The 15079-nt window shown below is 39.4% G+C and overlaps 1 protein-coding gene across 7 annotated transcripts in view; it reads left to right on the forward strand.

Annotated features, from left to right (window-relative positions):
• PSIP1 (PC4 and SRSF1 interacting protein 1) overlaps nucleotides 1-9570 on the forward strand; it is a 39389-nt gene extending 29819 nt beyond the window's left edge. For 4 of the 7 annotated variants that reach the window (XM_075138406.1, XM_075138410.1, XM_075138405.1 and 1 more), the window contains 4 exons: nucleotides 2621-2722; nucleotides 3427-3646; nucleotides 5942-6053; nucleotides 8802-9570. In XM_075138406.1, the coding sequence (XP_074994507.1) occupies nucleotides 2621-2722; nucleotides 3427-3646; nucleotides 5942-6053; nucleotides 8802-8865 (498 nt within the window). In that variant the 3' untranslated portion in view covers nucleotides 8866-9570. Of the gene's footprint in view, nucleotides 1-2620; nucleotides 2723-3426; nucleotides 3647-5941; nucleotides 6054-6863; nucleotides 7400-7425; nucleotides 8060-8801 lie in introns of those variants that run through there. The other 3 variants (XM_075138411.1, XM_075138408.1, XM_075138407.1) reach the window with 3 other exon arrangements.
• The last annotated feature ends 5509 nt before the right edge of the window (nucleotides 9571-15079 follow it).

The following is a 15079-nucleotide window of genomic DNA, read 5'->3' on the forward strand; positions in this document are numbered from 1 at the left end:
TGAGGGGGGATCTTCTCCATGTGCGTAAATACCTGAACGGAGTGTGGAAAGATGACAGAGCCAGACTCTTCTCAGTGAAAGCACAAGAGGCGATGAGCACTGATATCAATACAGAAATACTGCTTAAACATAAGAAAAAGCTTTTTTTACAGAGGGTCATCAAGCATTCACATATGTTCGTCTGAATTGTTACACCCTGGATTCCACTGTTGAGGTTGGGCAGTGAAAACAGATAGGGAAGGACTAGAGCTGTATCTTTTTTTAAGCCTATTTTAATTTCTATGCCTTTGGTGCTTTAGAACAATACTACCAGGTTTTCTGAATTCAAGCTTATTTGTGCTTTTGTTGTTTTTATTTTGTTTTTTTTTCTCTAACTGAAACCTCAGATCATGAGACCAGACCAAAGTCTCTTTCTTATTTGAAGTTCTGGACGAGATGCAAATCTTCAAAAGTCCATTTACACAACTGAAAAAGCAAGTAAAAGGCTTTATTCCATCTCTGCCTTTATTTACTGCTGAAGACAAGAGAATTCTCACTACCACTGTTAATTGGCCAAGGAGAGGTGTGAGAGTGACATCAGTTTGAGGACTTTCCCTAACTGATTACGTGGTCTTTTCAGAGTACCGTTGCAGAGATGGTGCTGAAAGGGATTCAGCCTTTGGTTTACTATATTCATTTTGTGAGTGCCATTTGTACAATGAGAAAATATGAGTGTCAGTGCAGAAGTACAGGAGCATGAGAAGCAGTGAGCTGCTCCAACTCAGGAGCTCAGCATTGTGTTGGAGGCAAGGTTCTGGTGGTGGGGGCAGGGGGCTGCCCCGTGCTGGACACAGCCGGCTCCAGTGGACCCACCGCAGGGCATGGCTGAGCCCCTCAGCCAAGATGGTGGCGCCGCTGTGAAAACTTATTTAAGAAAGGGCAAAACACACTGGGCAGAGAGAGGAGGAGGAGGAGAGGAAAGAGTGAGAAACAGCAGAGGAAACACCACAGAAGACAGGGGAGGTGTTCCATGTTGCTGGAGCAGGTATTCCCCTGCAACCTGTGGAAGAGACCATGGAGGAGCAGATGTTCACACTGCAGCCTGTGGAGGGCCCATGCTGGACATTTCTGCTGAGGGACTGCAGCTTGTGGGGAGAGCCCAAGCTGGAGCAGAGGAGAATGTGAGAAGGAAGGAGTTCCAGAGAGGAACTGTGATGTACTGACCATCTGCTCCCACTGCACTGCTTGGGGGTGGGCTGGGGAGGGAGTCTGGAATGAAGTTGAGCATGGGAGGACGGGGAAGTAAAAGTGTTGATTTAATATTTGTCTTTGTTTACAAACCCAAATCTATTTTAATTGGTAATAAATTAATTTTCCCCAAGTCGAGTCTGTTTTGCCCACGACAGTAACTGGTAAGCAATCTCCCTGTCTTTATCTAGACCCATGAGCTTTCTCATCCTATTTTCTCCCCTGGCACTGTTGAGGAGGGAGAGGTGAGCAGCTGGCTGGGCATCTGACTGCTGGCCAAGGCTAACCCACCACAGTGTTAAATACGAAACATTCATTTCCCGTGTGGCCTATTCTTAAACTATTTTATTTAAGCCTATGCCAATACTTTGTCTCAAAATAATAGTTTGCCTTAAATAAAATTCAGAAAGCTTTTACTTCACAACTTAATGGTGTGGCTTAAACAAATCACTCCGTCCTCAGCCAGATAGTAAATTCCCCTAAAATAGTAAGTAAAAAACAAAAACGGAAAACCCCAAAACCCCACCAAACCTTTAATTCAGAAGCGTAATGCAGCAAATATCCTACAGTGTGAGAAGAACATTGCTTGTAGAGATACAGCAAGGACACTTAGTTTATCATAATTGTATTTATCAAGTAAAGATGATGATAAGAATTCTGCTGAGCATAGTCCTGGTATGTTTGTTTGGGTTTTTTTAATACTAATTTCCCTTGAGAACAGGAGCTACAACTTTATACAAGATGCAGAATATTATTATGACCTGTGCTGGAGATGAATCTTACTAGTTCTGAACAGGAATTAAAATAAGCAAGAGTAGCTGAAGATAAGGAAATTGAGAACTAAGTATTACAGGAAGAAGACTTTGTACAGTGGTTCTTAGAAATGGATCAGAAGCTCACACCATTACTTCTGGGTGTCCTGCATAGTGTGTCATTCATCAAACTTTTAACTGAAGAATTTACAAAGATACAGTTCTGTATATTAACTGCAGTCCACTTAAGATGCTTTGCTACCTTCTCAGTGGCAAGTCACTTGGGAAAAATTGTGTATGGAAAAGGCTGACTATGGAGAACAGCTTCAAGCAGGGAAGTACTAGAACTGTGAAAGTGGCATAAAGCTCGAGTTTGTATTTCAAAAGTATAAAATTATTCTTAAAAATTTTAAGTTATTCAAATAGTATCTGCCTTTTGTTATGGAAGTAGCTGAAAGGCAACTAATAGTAATCTTTGTTTGGAAGCTTGACTGTATAAATTGTTCTAAAATTAAGTACACAGTCAAATTAAGGATATTGTAGGAAGGTATCACTGAGCATGGAAATGAATTTAGTATGGCTAATTAAGGATTATTAACATGTAAGTTAAGTCTTCAAACTAATTTCTTGTTAATATACAGGATGTGAACAGGTGTATTGAGGCTCTGGATGAGCTTGCATCCCTTCAAGTCACAATGCAACAAGCCCAGAAACATACAGAGATGATTCTGACTCTAAAGAAGGTGAGATTTGCAATGTTAATCAAAGTAACTTGTGTGTTTTCTTAAATTGATATCAGCATTATTTACTACTGGAGTACGGTGTCCAGTTCTGGTCCCCACAATTCAAGAACGATGCAGATAGACTGGAGAGGGTCCAAAGGAGGCCATGAAGATGATCAAAGGGCTGGAGAACCTGCCCTATAAGGAGAGACTGAAGAGGTTAGGTCTTTTCTTCCTGGAGAAGTCTTGGGAGACCTCATCACAGCATTCCAGCACTTAAAAGGGCTGCTACAAAAAGCACGGAGGCTCTCTCTTCACAAGGAGCCACATGGAGAAGACAAGGGGCAATGGGTACAAGTTGCACTAGGAGAGGTTTCATCTCGATATAAAAAAGAAAGAAATTTTTTATAGTGAGAACAATCGTTCACTAGAAAAACCTCCCCAGGGACATGGTTAAGTCCCCATCGCTGGAGGTTTTCAAGATGCAATGGGACAGGGTGCTTGATAATCTCATCCAGGCTCCCTTTCCCACGAATGGTTAGACCAGATGATTTTTCGAGGTCTCTTCCAGCCTGGGCTGTTCTGTGATTCTGTGATACTTCAGAGAGTGTAAAAGTCTATCATCTCATTTCAGGTTAAATTAAGAATTTTGTCTAGCACGTGATGAAATTACATAGGTATTTAAGTGACTAAGTGGAGCTCATGTTTTATTACTTTGATTTCAGATACGGAAATTCAAAGTTAGCCAAGTTATCATGGAGAAATCTACAATGCTATATAACAAGTTCAAGACCATGTTTCTGGTTGGGGAAGGAGATTCTGTTCTTTCCCAAGTACTAAATAAATCACTTGCTGAGCAGAAGCAGCACGAGGAAGCCAACAAAACCAAAGAACAGTGGAAGAAAGGAACAAACAAAAAAATGGAAAAGGAAAAGGACCAAACAGGTAAGTCATTGTATTTTTAGTTTCTTGTCATATAAAAGACCTAGTCTCCATCAATTCATGAGCCAGCTTCAAAAAATCCTTGATGTAGGAATTGTACCCATCTATTGAAACCTTTACATACCTGAAATAGTCAAGGATAATACTGCTATAACTTTCAAGTTCAAGGCTATAATGTTTTCCGTGCCTATTATACCTTTATTGCCTGAAGGGACAGGCTTTCGCAAGAATTGAGTTTAGCATTTCTTACTTCTGTAAATCTTCTAACTTTATTACCTTACAGAACAGAAAAACATCAAATATGAAGTAGACTAATGTACTACCTTCCATTCCTCAAGTAGCCTTTTGGTGCCTAGACTTCCACCTGTGCTTTAACTGCTTAATGTCCTTCACTAGCCTCTTCCTATATCATGCATGCTACTTTGTGTAGCAGCAGCTTTTAACCACTTCTCTGATGCAACTTCAGTAGTTCTGTCTAACAGTGAAGAAATAATCATCATTTAAGGGAGAAAAGGCCTTTATGCTCTCAGCAGTACTATTGCAGGTTAATCATAAGCACTTGTACAAGTACAGCATCATATTGATAGCTTTCCATAGTAAGCATGCTCTACAATAACTTAGGTCAGTTATTTTAAAAAAAAAAAAAAAAAGAAATGTAGTCAAATAGGTACTTGCACTTTTAAATAAAGGAACAAAATGAGACAGACGCACTGGAAAGCTGTGTTGCAAATTTGTTTAAATCCTTGAAGATGTAGCAGTTCTACCCATCTATTAAAATTATTTAGATCCTTGATCTCCACAACCACTGAAAAGAAATTGTATTTACTTTGAACTTGAATCCTGGGAGCAAAACTGTTTCAGAAAACTGGAAGTTACACCATCTGGATCTGAAATAAACAAGTTACTGTAACTGAGGTGATTGAGGATGCCAAGGATTCAGAATAACTGTAGTGGAAATGCCACTGTATTTGTAACTGCTAAGAAAGCAAGGATGTCCACAGAGATCTTTTCCCAACCCAGTGATCAGCACAGCTAATATCTTACCAAAGAATCTAAACTGAAAGATTCTGCCACATAGAATAGTCTGACTAATGAAACTACTCCGGATGAGGATAACATGAGACTTAACAGAACGCACTGAAATACCATATTGTTGCCTAGTCAAATGGAGAATGGTAAGAAGTAGGGGGATATTTCATGGAAGTGGATTTTTCTTTATTTGCTACAAAGAGTAATTCTGGTTCCTTACGTTCGTACTTCTGCCCGTTAAAAACTGAACCAGTGAACTCTTGCTATCTTTACGAAGCACAACAATTACAGAAGTTTGTACTTCAGCTGAAGTACAGCTTCTGACAATCTACTTCGTAACAAGGGATTATAGCATTCATTGTTTCACTGAATTCTTCCCATGGCATTCAAGTTCAGAACTGATTCTGAGCAAGTCTAGACTAGAATGTCATCTTAAAATGATCTTGTCTGCTTTTTAGCATCTCTTAGCCTGTAAGTATTCTGATGAGTAATGTCTGGTATTTTTTTCTTGCTGTAGCACAGTAGTTTCAAAGAGGGTTTTTTTTGATAAACCTGTAACTTCAAATAAAATGGACTGTCAATTCTGACTTAAAGTGACATTCGTCAACAATTCACTTAAAATTCACTGGCTTCTAATACCAGAGCAAAACATCTATTCATCACAGAAATTCTGAAGAGGTTAAATACTCCTGCTTTGACTTCATTAAATACAGCTTCTACATAGTGCTTTGTTTTCCTGCTTGATAACTGCATGCTATAACTAAGCATTTTTACTGTTTATATATACTGTTTGTCATAATTTTTATTATACGCATATTTCTTAGATTCGTTAGAGTTGAGAGTCAACAAGAATCCACAGAACTAATAACCTCCGGTTAAAGTATCAGAAAGCCACCAAAATTGTCTGAGTGGTAAACAGAATGTACTGCTGAAGTATATTCTCTCACTGCTCAGAATATAAATAAGCGTTAGTCCCATTATTTGTAGCGTAGCGAGCACAAGAACTCCTTGAAATCTCATTAAATATATACACACTGTTCATTTCCCACTATTAAAATTATGGGATGAGGCTTGTTGCATGGAATTTTCAGATGTTGAAGCCGTATCAGTTACTGCTTTTTGTATTGTTTTAGCTGCTGGGTGTCAAGGTGAGGGGAAAACATTTATAGTGTTTGAGTTGATGAAGGTAAAGAAATTATCTGGGGCTTTTTGTAGCACAGTTTTCCTGCCTGCAGTACTGTTTTCTTTCCCTGCTCTTTGATTTTAAAGGTTCAAAGGTTCTGAATGGAGGGTCTGAAGCTCAAGACACCAACCAGTCACAACACAATGGAGAGAACACTGAGGAAAAGAAAGATAAGCATGAAGTTGGCAGTAAGAAAAAGTGAGTTAATAACCTTACTGAACTAAGGATCTGTTCTGCTCTAGCAAAATGATGTACATAGAACAGCAGTAGATTGAAGTTACTTAACGATGTTGCGGTACTGTTTTCTTTACCGAGTTTTCTCTCAACTTTAGAGAATGATAATAGCGTGCAAGTCTTCTGTTAAAGTTTTGAATGAACATTTTAAAAGTTACTTCACTCACTGCTGTGGTGGAGACGTAAAGAAAAAAAACTACAGGATGTTCTGTTAGGAGAAAATCAGCATGTGGTAAGACAGGAAAAGTATAAGCTTTCTCCAATGTTTTAGATGGCTCGATGCTATTAAATTGGAAGCAAAGGAAGCCTGAACCAAGTCTTACAGAAACTAATGGGATTTATCAAGTTTTTTGTGAAATCATGTATTCTAATCAATAGCCAAGCCACTTTAATTAGTGTTCTAGAGTGTAGCTATAGAATTGCCCAAATGCAGGTAAACTGCAGACTAGAACTTAGACCTGTGAAATTTCAGAACTCTGAACGCTTTATAGAGGTTGATGCCTTTACCTTTTCCAAACAAGAAGCCATAAGAATGCTTGAATTTGTCAGGAGGTAAGTATTTAAACCTTAGCCTCACTGAAAAATGCTGTTTTGTAAACAAGAACAACAAGCAGTGAATGTCTTGTAGAATATGATAAATACTTAATAGAATTTAATAAACAGTGAGGAGAAGGCCTAGAATTATCCTTGAGCTGAATTGTTTTGTTGAAGTACCACTTTGTTTTCTCTGAGCATTTCTGCACCTTATGCTCAGTGATTCTTTTTGTCCAGCAGTATGTCTTGAGGTGAGCTTTCCTTTCATCACTCTCTTCATGCAGACCAGGAGAAACTGCAGTGGCCTAGCATTCTTTTGGCTGTCTGCCAAGTTAAAACTGTGCAAATGAGTGGAATATTGACCGTTATTTACAATAAGGTAAACTTAAACAGAACACAACCAAAAAACCCCTTAAGATGAAAATGAATTTGGCATTTGCTGGGAGGTAGCCTCAGAACTACTGGCTTCTGATTACACAGCTTTCAGAAGTGACATTTGGGAGTTTTCAACCAGTGATGCCAAATAGTCATTTGGTCTGAGCAAGCAGTGTGTTATGGGAACGAAAGGAAGGCACAAGTGTAGGTTCCTAACACAGGTCTAGCACACTGCTTAAATAGGCGATTTGGCCAGATCACAATATGGTACTAACAAAGTGCAATGCGCAAGTTACTTGAAATCAATAGCAAGGCAGTTCAGTAATAATAGAATACACTTGGCCAAGTATTTAAAAATAAATGACTACTAACTGGTTCTCCAGGGTAGAATCTTTTTCATGGCCTGCTCCTTTCCTTGTTCCTGCAGAACCTGACGACACTTGGATTTTTGAGTTTCAGGGAGACAATCTCAGTCAGATGGCCCTTTATATTTGTGATTAAAAGTATTAAGAATATTTGGGTGCATGCATGACACCTCAATGGACATCGGTCAAAAGACACTTAAGGCAGGTACTTCAGAGAGTTACCCAACATGCCTGGAGAAGGCTGTTGAATATAAAGAGCATCTCAAAAAAGCAACTTTGAAGCAAGACAATTTATATTTTTAATATTTCAGTAATTGCGATTGTATCTGTAAAACTTGCAAGTATATCTTCCATGAATGAGCTAGTGGGGGTGTCATGTGCTGCTAATAAACATTTATCTCTTTAAGTGTGTGTGGTGTTTGCTATGGCCTTGAACTCTACACTCCAACACACTGACTACCAAACAAACAAACAAACCCACTTTACAAAAAAAACTTGTGTGGCTACTTGGGAGCAGCTTCTGTGGACTTACTGTTTGCCAACAGCTATAAACCAGATTTTGTAAAGCCTCTTGCAAATACCTTGCATGTTAAGAAATGCATCCACATACCTGTTCTAAATTCAGTTAAGCTACAGAGTGGTGTCTCTCCATCATACAAACTTCCTTTCATTCAGTATTTTTCACATGTTTTTATTTGCAATATTCAGTTTTTTAGAAGTGAGAAACTTCTAAAGTAAGCAAAATAAATGTGAAAAAATCATCAGTGTTCAAAACACCCTTGCAATTCCCGCTACTGACTCTAAGCAAATAATTTGTAAACTTCTCAAATCACAGGGCTGGCTGTTCAGTTCTGAACTTTACTGCCTTTGATATGTAGAAGCAAGACATGTCCGTACCTTTCTGAAGATGTACTTCAAAAATTTTGGAAGACAGAAGTTGTGTAACTTAATACTTCTGAAGTGATTGGCACTTAAGAACATGTTTCTGTTCTCGTTTGGTAAAAATACATACTGCTTCTTGAGGTTACCTTAGTGTTTGCGACACATAGTGGATTATTCCTGGCTACTAAGAAAAGCTACATTGGTAAGGTATGTTCAGCCAGCGTGCTTTTCCACCTGAGCTGAGACATACTTGGCAGCAGACTGGGGAGGACTGCCGGAATGGAACGCAAACCACGTCTGAATGGCTGCCATCCGCAGCTGGTCACATACGTGAGTGTGGTGTTCATCACTACCAGCTCAGCTTCGCCTTTGGGGGCAGTCGGCGTGGGAGAGGAGATAGACAGCTGTCATCACTGCCTGCTTCAGTTCTCCAGACTTCATCTACTGCTGAATGTACATTAGCGTCACTTTCTCTGGACTGCACAAATTCATCTGGAATAAGTCTTGCTCTCCACATTTTTATCTGATTATTAATGTTGCTTTATTTTGTTTCTAGGACATGTGGTGAAGAGAGAGAGCTTGAAAAGCCAGCAAAAGATTCTGCCTTTGAAAGCAAATGACTCCACTGGAGTCTTTTTTTAAAATACAAATTACAGAGGATTGTTAAGTTTTGCATTTGAAATCTATAGACTGCTGAAAGTTTAAATAATTTTATAAGCATAGTATTTTAAGGTTAAATTTTGTGGAATAAAAGCCCCTTTAATCTTGGTTTAAAAGTATTTAAACACTTTTGCCAATAGTTTTGTCCAGTATTAACAGGTAACACATTTCAAAAGATGAAAATTCCAGTTAGAAAACAAATGCTTACATGTTACAGGACTTAGAGCTGTAGTATATTTTTATCTGACTACTGTATGTTTGTCTAGCTAATAGCAGGAAAAAGTGTAAATACTTTTAACTGCCTAATTGCTTCATTTGTATAAAACCTGCTCTCTTCCTATGATACTGACCTCTGTTTGTGCATAGTTTTTCAACTCTTGTTGGGGTGTCTTTTCACTGTGTTTTGTAGGAGTTGAAGGCAGCGTTTTTATAGCTGTTAAAATGTTAATGTATGAGTATACTTAATCACCTTTTCTAAACAAGTTTAGTTCTGTTCTTGCAAAACTCATTGTGCCAATTTACTGCAATGTGACTTCATGGTATAATTTTGGTATAGTAAGTATACTAAAAAGAAATCTGGTGTTTTCACTGAACCTGTTGATGCACCCTGGTTGGAAAACACTGTCTTGAACACTTTATGAAATTAAAGAATTTAAACTGATAAAGAGAGACTGGTTCTTACTACTAACTTGTATTGACTAAAACATTCATAGGAACAACAAGTATCTGGTTTTAGTATACCATTTCAATTTTATTGCCTTGGCATTAACTCGGGGATCTCTAACAGAAACACTGGTGAAGTATTTTAAGAAAAATTCCTAAAGGCATGAAAGGGAATGAAACGGGTACAAGCTGCTCTGAAAATTCTTGCTTGAAACACACTCTTTGCCTAACATCCGAACTAGCAACAACTTGTATGTGACTGGATTTCTCACCAGCCAGGTGAGAAATTAAAGTTTAATAGTACTAAGAATCTTGTTAGGGAACTATCAGGGAAGGTGGCAGTGTTCCACATGTACCTGTCACCTTCTATTGTGTTGCCTTCAAGGCAGCAACAGAAAAACACGATTACAACCTGGTGGAGACCAGTACTTCTGAAGCTTTAACTCACACCATTCAACAACGAAGTGTTCTCAGTATTGCAGCATGACCAAAACAGCATGGTGTCAAATACTGAAAAGTCAAATTATTTCTTGTTTAGATGCTTTGTAAATTGCTGTCATGGGTTCTTCAGTCAGCCCACCTGTTTTTTTTTGTTGTTCTTTTGGTCTTATCCAGGGTAGTACGGAGAAAAGGGATTTCTGCTCATATATAAAACAAGGCATACAGCTTTTTCCCCATTTCAAGTTCAGCAACTCAGTACCATCTTTATTTTTGTTTGCAGTTCTACTCTTACCATAGTGCTAAGTAGCTAGATATTCAGTAATAGGAAAAAGCAACTTCTACACTTGTATGTCATGACCAGGTGAAGGTCTAATAACTTCAGCACGGCTTTCAAACTAACCTGGTTTCCAGAACCTGAAAGTGACAGATTTATCTTGACTAATGCTTTTTTTTCACTGAAATCATGCACTACTATGAAGTAACTCCTCCTTATTCTCCGTCTCCTAATTCTGAAGAGATGAAAACTCTTTTCCCTAGCACTGCCTTTTTGCTGCTTTTTTTTCCCCTTCTTCCTAACAGACCAGAATAGTAAACTGTACAGTAGTTTTAGGATCATAGCCCTAATCTCGCCTTCTCTTCACTTGCATGGTTTAAGTAACAAAAAAAATCCTCCCTAGTGACCAGCAGCACAGGAAGAAGCATGAAAAGCCCAAAATCAGAACTCTCATATCTGATACTCATTGCACAAGCAGCATTACATTTACTGTGTTCAAAACTGCTATTTAGTCATCTTTGCTGGTTTGCACTAGTAGTTACTTTCTTATGTAACTTTGCCAGAATCCATCACGGTGAATGGTTTTTTCCCCTTGCTAAATATGCCACTCCTTCAGAGACTGTGTGTGCAACGAGTAGTCATTACACATAAGCTGCTGCTAACGCCTGTTCGTAGTAGTTTGACCAACTTTTAACTGTCCATTTACACAGTAGTACACCTAGATGATGCTAACAGCTTCTATAGGTTGTCCTTAACCAGAACTCAGTATGTTTATTTTTGGTCTCAGTAATCTGTAATGTTAAGATGAGGCAGGATTACAGGTTTGGTCATATAGAAGAGCCAACAGAAGAATATGTGTTTCAACATTCAAACAACACTGTTCACCAGCAGCTGAAGTTTTGCTGCATCTGTACCGCAGACTTCGTCATATTGGAATACGGTGCATGCTTTTTAAAGACTTCTTCACTACATCGAGTACTTCAAGTTTTACAGATCCAGGGATTTTTTTAATCATTCCTTATTACTCCGCTATCATTTATGTCAATGAATAGAAGCATATGCACATGTATGCAGCTGTACCAACCTTAACAAAAACATGTTCTGTGGATGTTTACAAAATGATACTATTTCCACTCTACCTTCCTGCCCGAAGTTGCACGCAGCCTACAACTCCCTATTCTCTCTTCACAGCTCTATTACTCAAAGGGGAAAGAGATGTGAAGAGTGCCTGGGGAAAGGCCTCCATGTTGCTGCTCAAAGCAGCACACTCATAAACTACTTTTTGCTCAAAATACAGTGGCACTCAGTTACAGTAGCACTTTGTAGTAACACGTTGGCTGCCGTGGGAACTTAAAGTATCAAGCTACAGGCATTTAGAAAGGTTAATGATTAAATATTGAAGCCTGTATTTACAAAGCAGAATCCACTTAGGTGATTATGGGAAGTTAAAACTCGGCATGGAAAGAAGTTTTAGTTGTCAGCAATACGGTTAAGATTTGGAAGACAGCAATCTCCTCCCACACACAGGTAAAAACATGCATGTAGTTACAAAACTAAATGCTAAAATTGCTTGCAAAGCTTTTCATTGCGTAATGAGTATCTGTTTGTGTAATGAAATGGAAGGTGTTTATATACCAAAACTGAGTAGCTTTCAGATCTTGAAGACAGTACCTCAAATTAAACCTGGAAGATCAATAGCCCTGGCAGCTCCCAGTACGAAATTGTCCTCAGCAGATGGTCACGATGTTTCGCCTCCACAGATCTTGAGTTTCGGCAATCTCTAGTATTTCACAACAGACTGCTGTTAAGGGGAGAGACTAACACGGTCAGAACAGCTAGATGATCAGACAGCTTCCAAATACAGGTAGTTACTGCACACTGGAATTTGCATGTTTCTACATACAGCTACTCACGAGATGTATTTTACTGCCTTAGGAAAGGAAAACAGCTTCCACTTTTACCTCAAAAGTGTTTCTGTAAAGATGTTCACCCAAATTTTCACATAGGCACTTCCTGATTTTGACCATTCCTTTGTATCAAAACCCCTTTTACCAAAAAAAGGGGTACTGTGTATTTGACAAGTATGCCAAATCCACCTTGTTTTCACACAAGTGTTGATGAGCTAACACACGTCTCTCTTTCACAACTGTTTCAGAGATAACGGGTCAACCATGCCAGTACTTCAAAGGGTTAATTGAGATGGATGCTCCTGATTGTATGCTGCAAGTCACTGAAGTCATGCTCAATCCATTCAGCTGCTTGGGCTTCTCCTGCCTGAATTTACTGCCCATGTACAAACCAGAAATAACCTAAATTCACAGAATCTCACTTGACTGCAGAAATGATCATCTCACCTTCCAAGATGCCCAAGTATCCATGAGCTGTGTCTCTTGAAAGATACAAATAAAATTTCTGAGAGCTGAGAACTGACTAGGCAGTTCAAACTTCCTCAGTCTCCCAAGGAATAAGGCTCATTCTTTTTGCAGAAAGGAAACAAACCATAGTTAATAATACACAAAATTTAAAGCAGAGTGAGGTTTGACAGTAGCATCCCTACTTCCAGAGTCAAGTTTACTACAGCTTAAAATACTGTGCAGCCCTGTTGAGTCGCTCATCATTCAAGTGCACAGGGGGCTGTTGTGATAATGTTACAAGTGCCCAGCTAGCACTTGTGGAAAGTGACACTCTGTATGAATCACGTTTTGCTTTGGAACTTTACACCGACAGTAAAATCAGAGGGGCTTCTCCTCTTCCTCAATACAAGAAACAGCGTTCTGTATTGCCATCTTGCCAGCAAGGCAAGAACTTTCATCAGGGAGAGAATCCCCAAGACGTTTTGGAAGTTTGAAATAAGTTATAAAGGCTCATACTGCCAAATCATTAAGCGTTTAAAAAAGATCAAAGCAAAAAGCCAACCACAGATTGAGGTTAATGCTTTTTAGATTCAACAGATGATTGAACTACAGTTTTTAATATGCTAGCCTTTTTGCTTCCCCTGGTAAGTACAGACACAAGTCTTCACGTATTAGCAGGCAGGGTCCTTAAATTTTTATTTAAATATAACTCAAATATTATCTCCAAGTTCCATACCCTTATATCCAGTGTATTACAAAAAGGGATTTATAGAAAAAAATTGCTGAGCGTCTTGTTTTAAAAAAAAAAAAGGAAAAAAAAAGATAATACCATACACACAAGGGATTATTAAAAAAAAATTTTCTCATTTTTCATCGTGAAGTAATAAACCTACTTGGAATTTCTGATCACTGAAACACTAACAGCATTTAACAAGTGGCCAAAACACAAATATCCAGCTGGTGTCATAGAAATTTAACAATAAATGGGCAGCTGGGTGCAATGCTGGATTTCACTCAGAGGGCTCATTCAGAAGACACGTTAAATCAATATCAGACCCAGCAGTCCTGTGACAGCTCCTGGGAAGCACAGCATCTTTGAAACTATGACTTAGTGTAACCTTTTTGTTCCATTTGTCATTTAAGTCGAATCATTGAATATGAAATAGGACCGGAACACATAAACAGCAGCTTCTAGTACGGGTTCTTCTCTGTTTTGTAGTTAAGCACGTGATGGACTCAACTCCCCCTCCCAGAGTGGGGCCAGCTTCACTTTGCCTTATTGGAAGTATGGCACTGGCCCTAACAAAATTCCTTAACCTGCAGGGACAGCAATTTTGAAATATATTTGACCATAACTTTTACTGGAAAGAAGGTAAATGGGTTGGGTGAAAGATAGCATACTGAGGCAGAGTTAGTTTAATGAAAGAATAAATTCACATTTTGGCCACTCCCTTCTCCCTACTGCTAAAGAAAGGAAGAAAAAAAAACCCACAGAAAAAAACTACTGATTGCCGCCTTAGAATGCAGCATAAGAAGCCATCAAACAAGTAAACAATATCTTTAGAAATCATGCCAGCTGTCTACATGATCTCAGTTCCAATACTGAAGAGGATTGGGAAGCCCGTATGTTACCACCTAAAAGAGGAGAAGGTTGGGGAAAGATGAAGAGTAGTAACTTATGAGGCAAATGCTGAAGTTGCAGCCGGAGTTGTATTGCGGGGAATCTTTGAAGCAGCTGTTACAGCACCACAAAGCAGTCCAGCCCCAGCAGTTCAACGGGTGACAGTTGTGGTGAGCAGGGCACTCCCTCTTCTGCAGATTCCTGAAGGATAACGGAGCCTCCACCACCTGCTGTTACAAGTACTTGGTTCACTACTTTGTTTTCAAAATACACAACAGCTGGCTGACTTACAAGACCAAAATAAAAATCACCTTTTTTTCATCCTAAAAAAAGCACAGATTTATATTCACATGACCTAATACATCACTGGAAAGCAATCAGATATGTCCTTCTATGACCAGGTGACCCGCCTGGTGGATGGGGGAAAGGCAGTGGACGTGGTCTGCCTGGACTTCAGTAAAGCCTTTGACACTGTCTGCCACGGCATTCTCCTAGAGAAGCTGGCGGCTCACGGCTTAGACAGGTGCACTCTTCGCTGGGTAAAAAACTGGCTGGACGGCCGAGCCCAGAGAGTTGTGGTCAACGGAGTTAAATCCAGTTGGCGACCGGTCACGAGCGGTGTTCCCTCGCTTTGGGAGGGCTCAGCTTTGGGGCCGGTCCTGTTCAATGTCTTTATCAATGATCTGGATGAGGGGATCAAGTGCTCCCTCAGTAAGTTTGCAGACGACACCAAGCTGGGTGGGAGTGTTGATCTGCTCGAGGGTAGGAAGGCTCTGCAGAGAGACCTGGACAGGCTGGGTCGATGGGCTGAGGCCAACTGT

The sequence above is a fragment of the Calonectris borealis genome, chromosome Z (assembly GCF_964195595.1).
Source record: "Calonectris borealis chromosome Z, bCalBor7.hap1.2, whole genome shotgun sequence".
Lineage (NCBI taxonomy): Eukaryota > Metazoa > Chordata > Aves > Procellariiformes > Procellariidae > Calonectris > Calonectris borealis.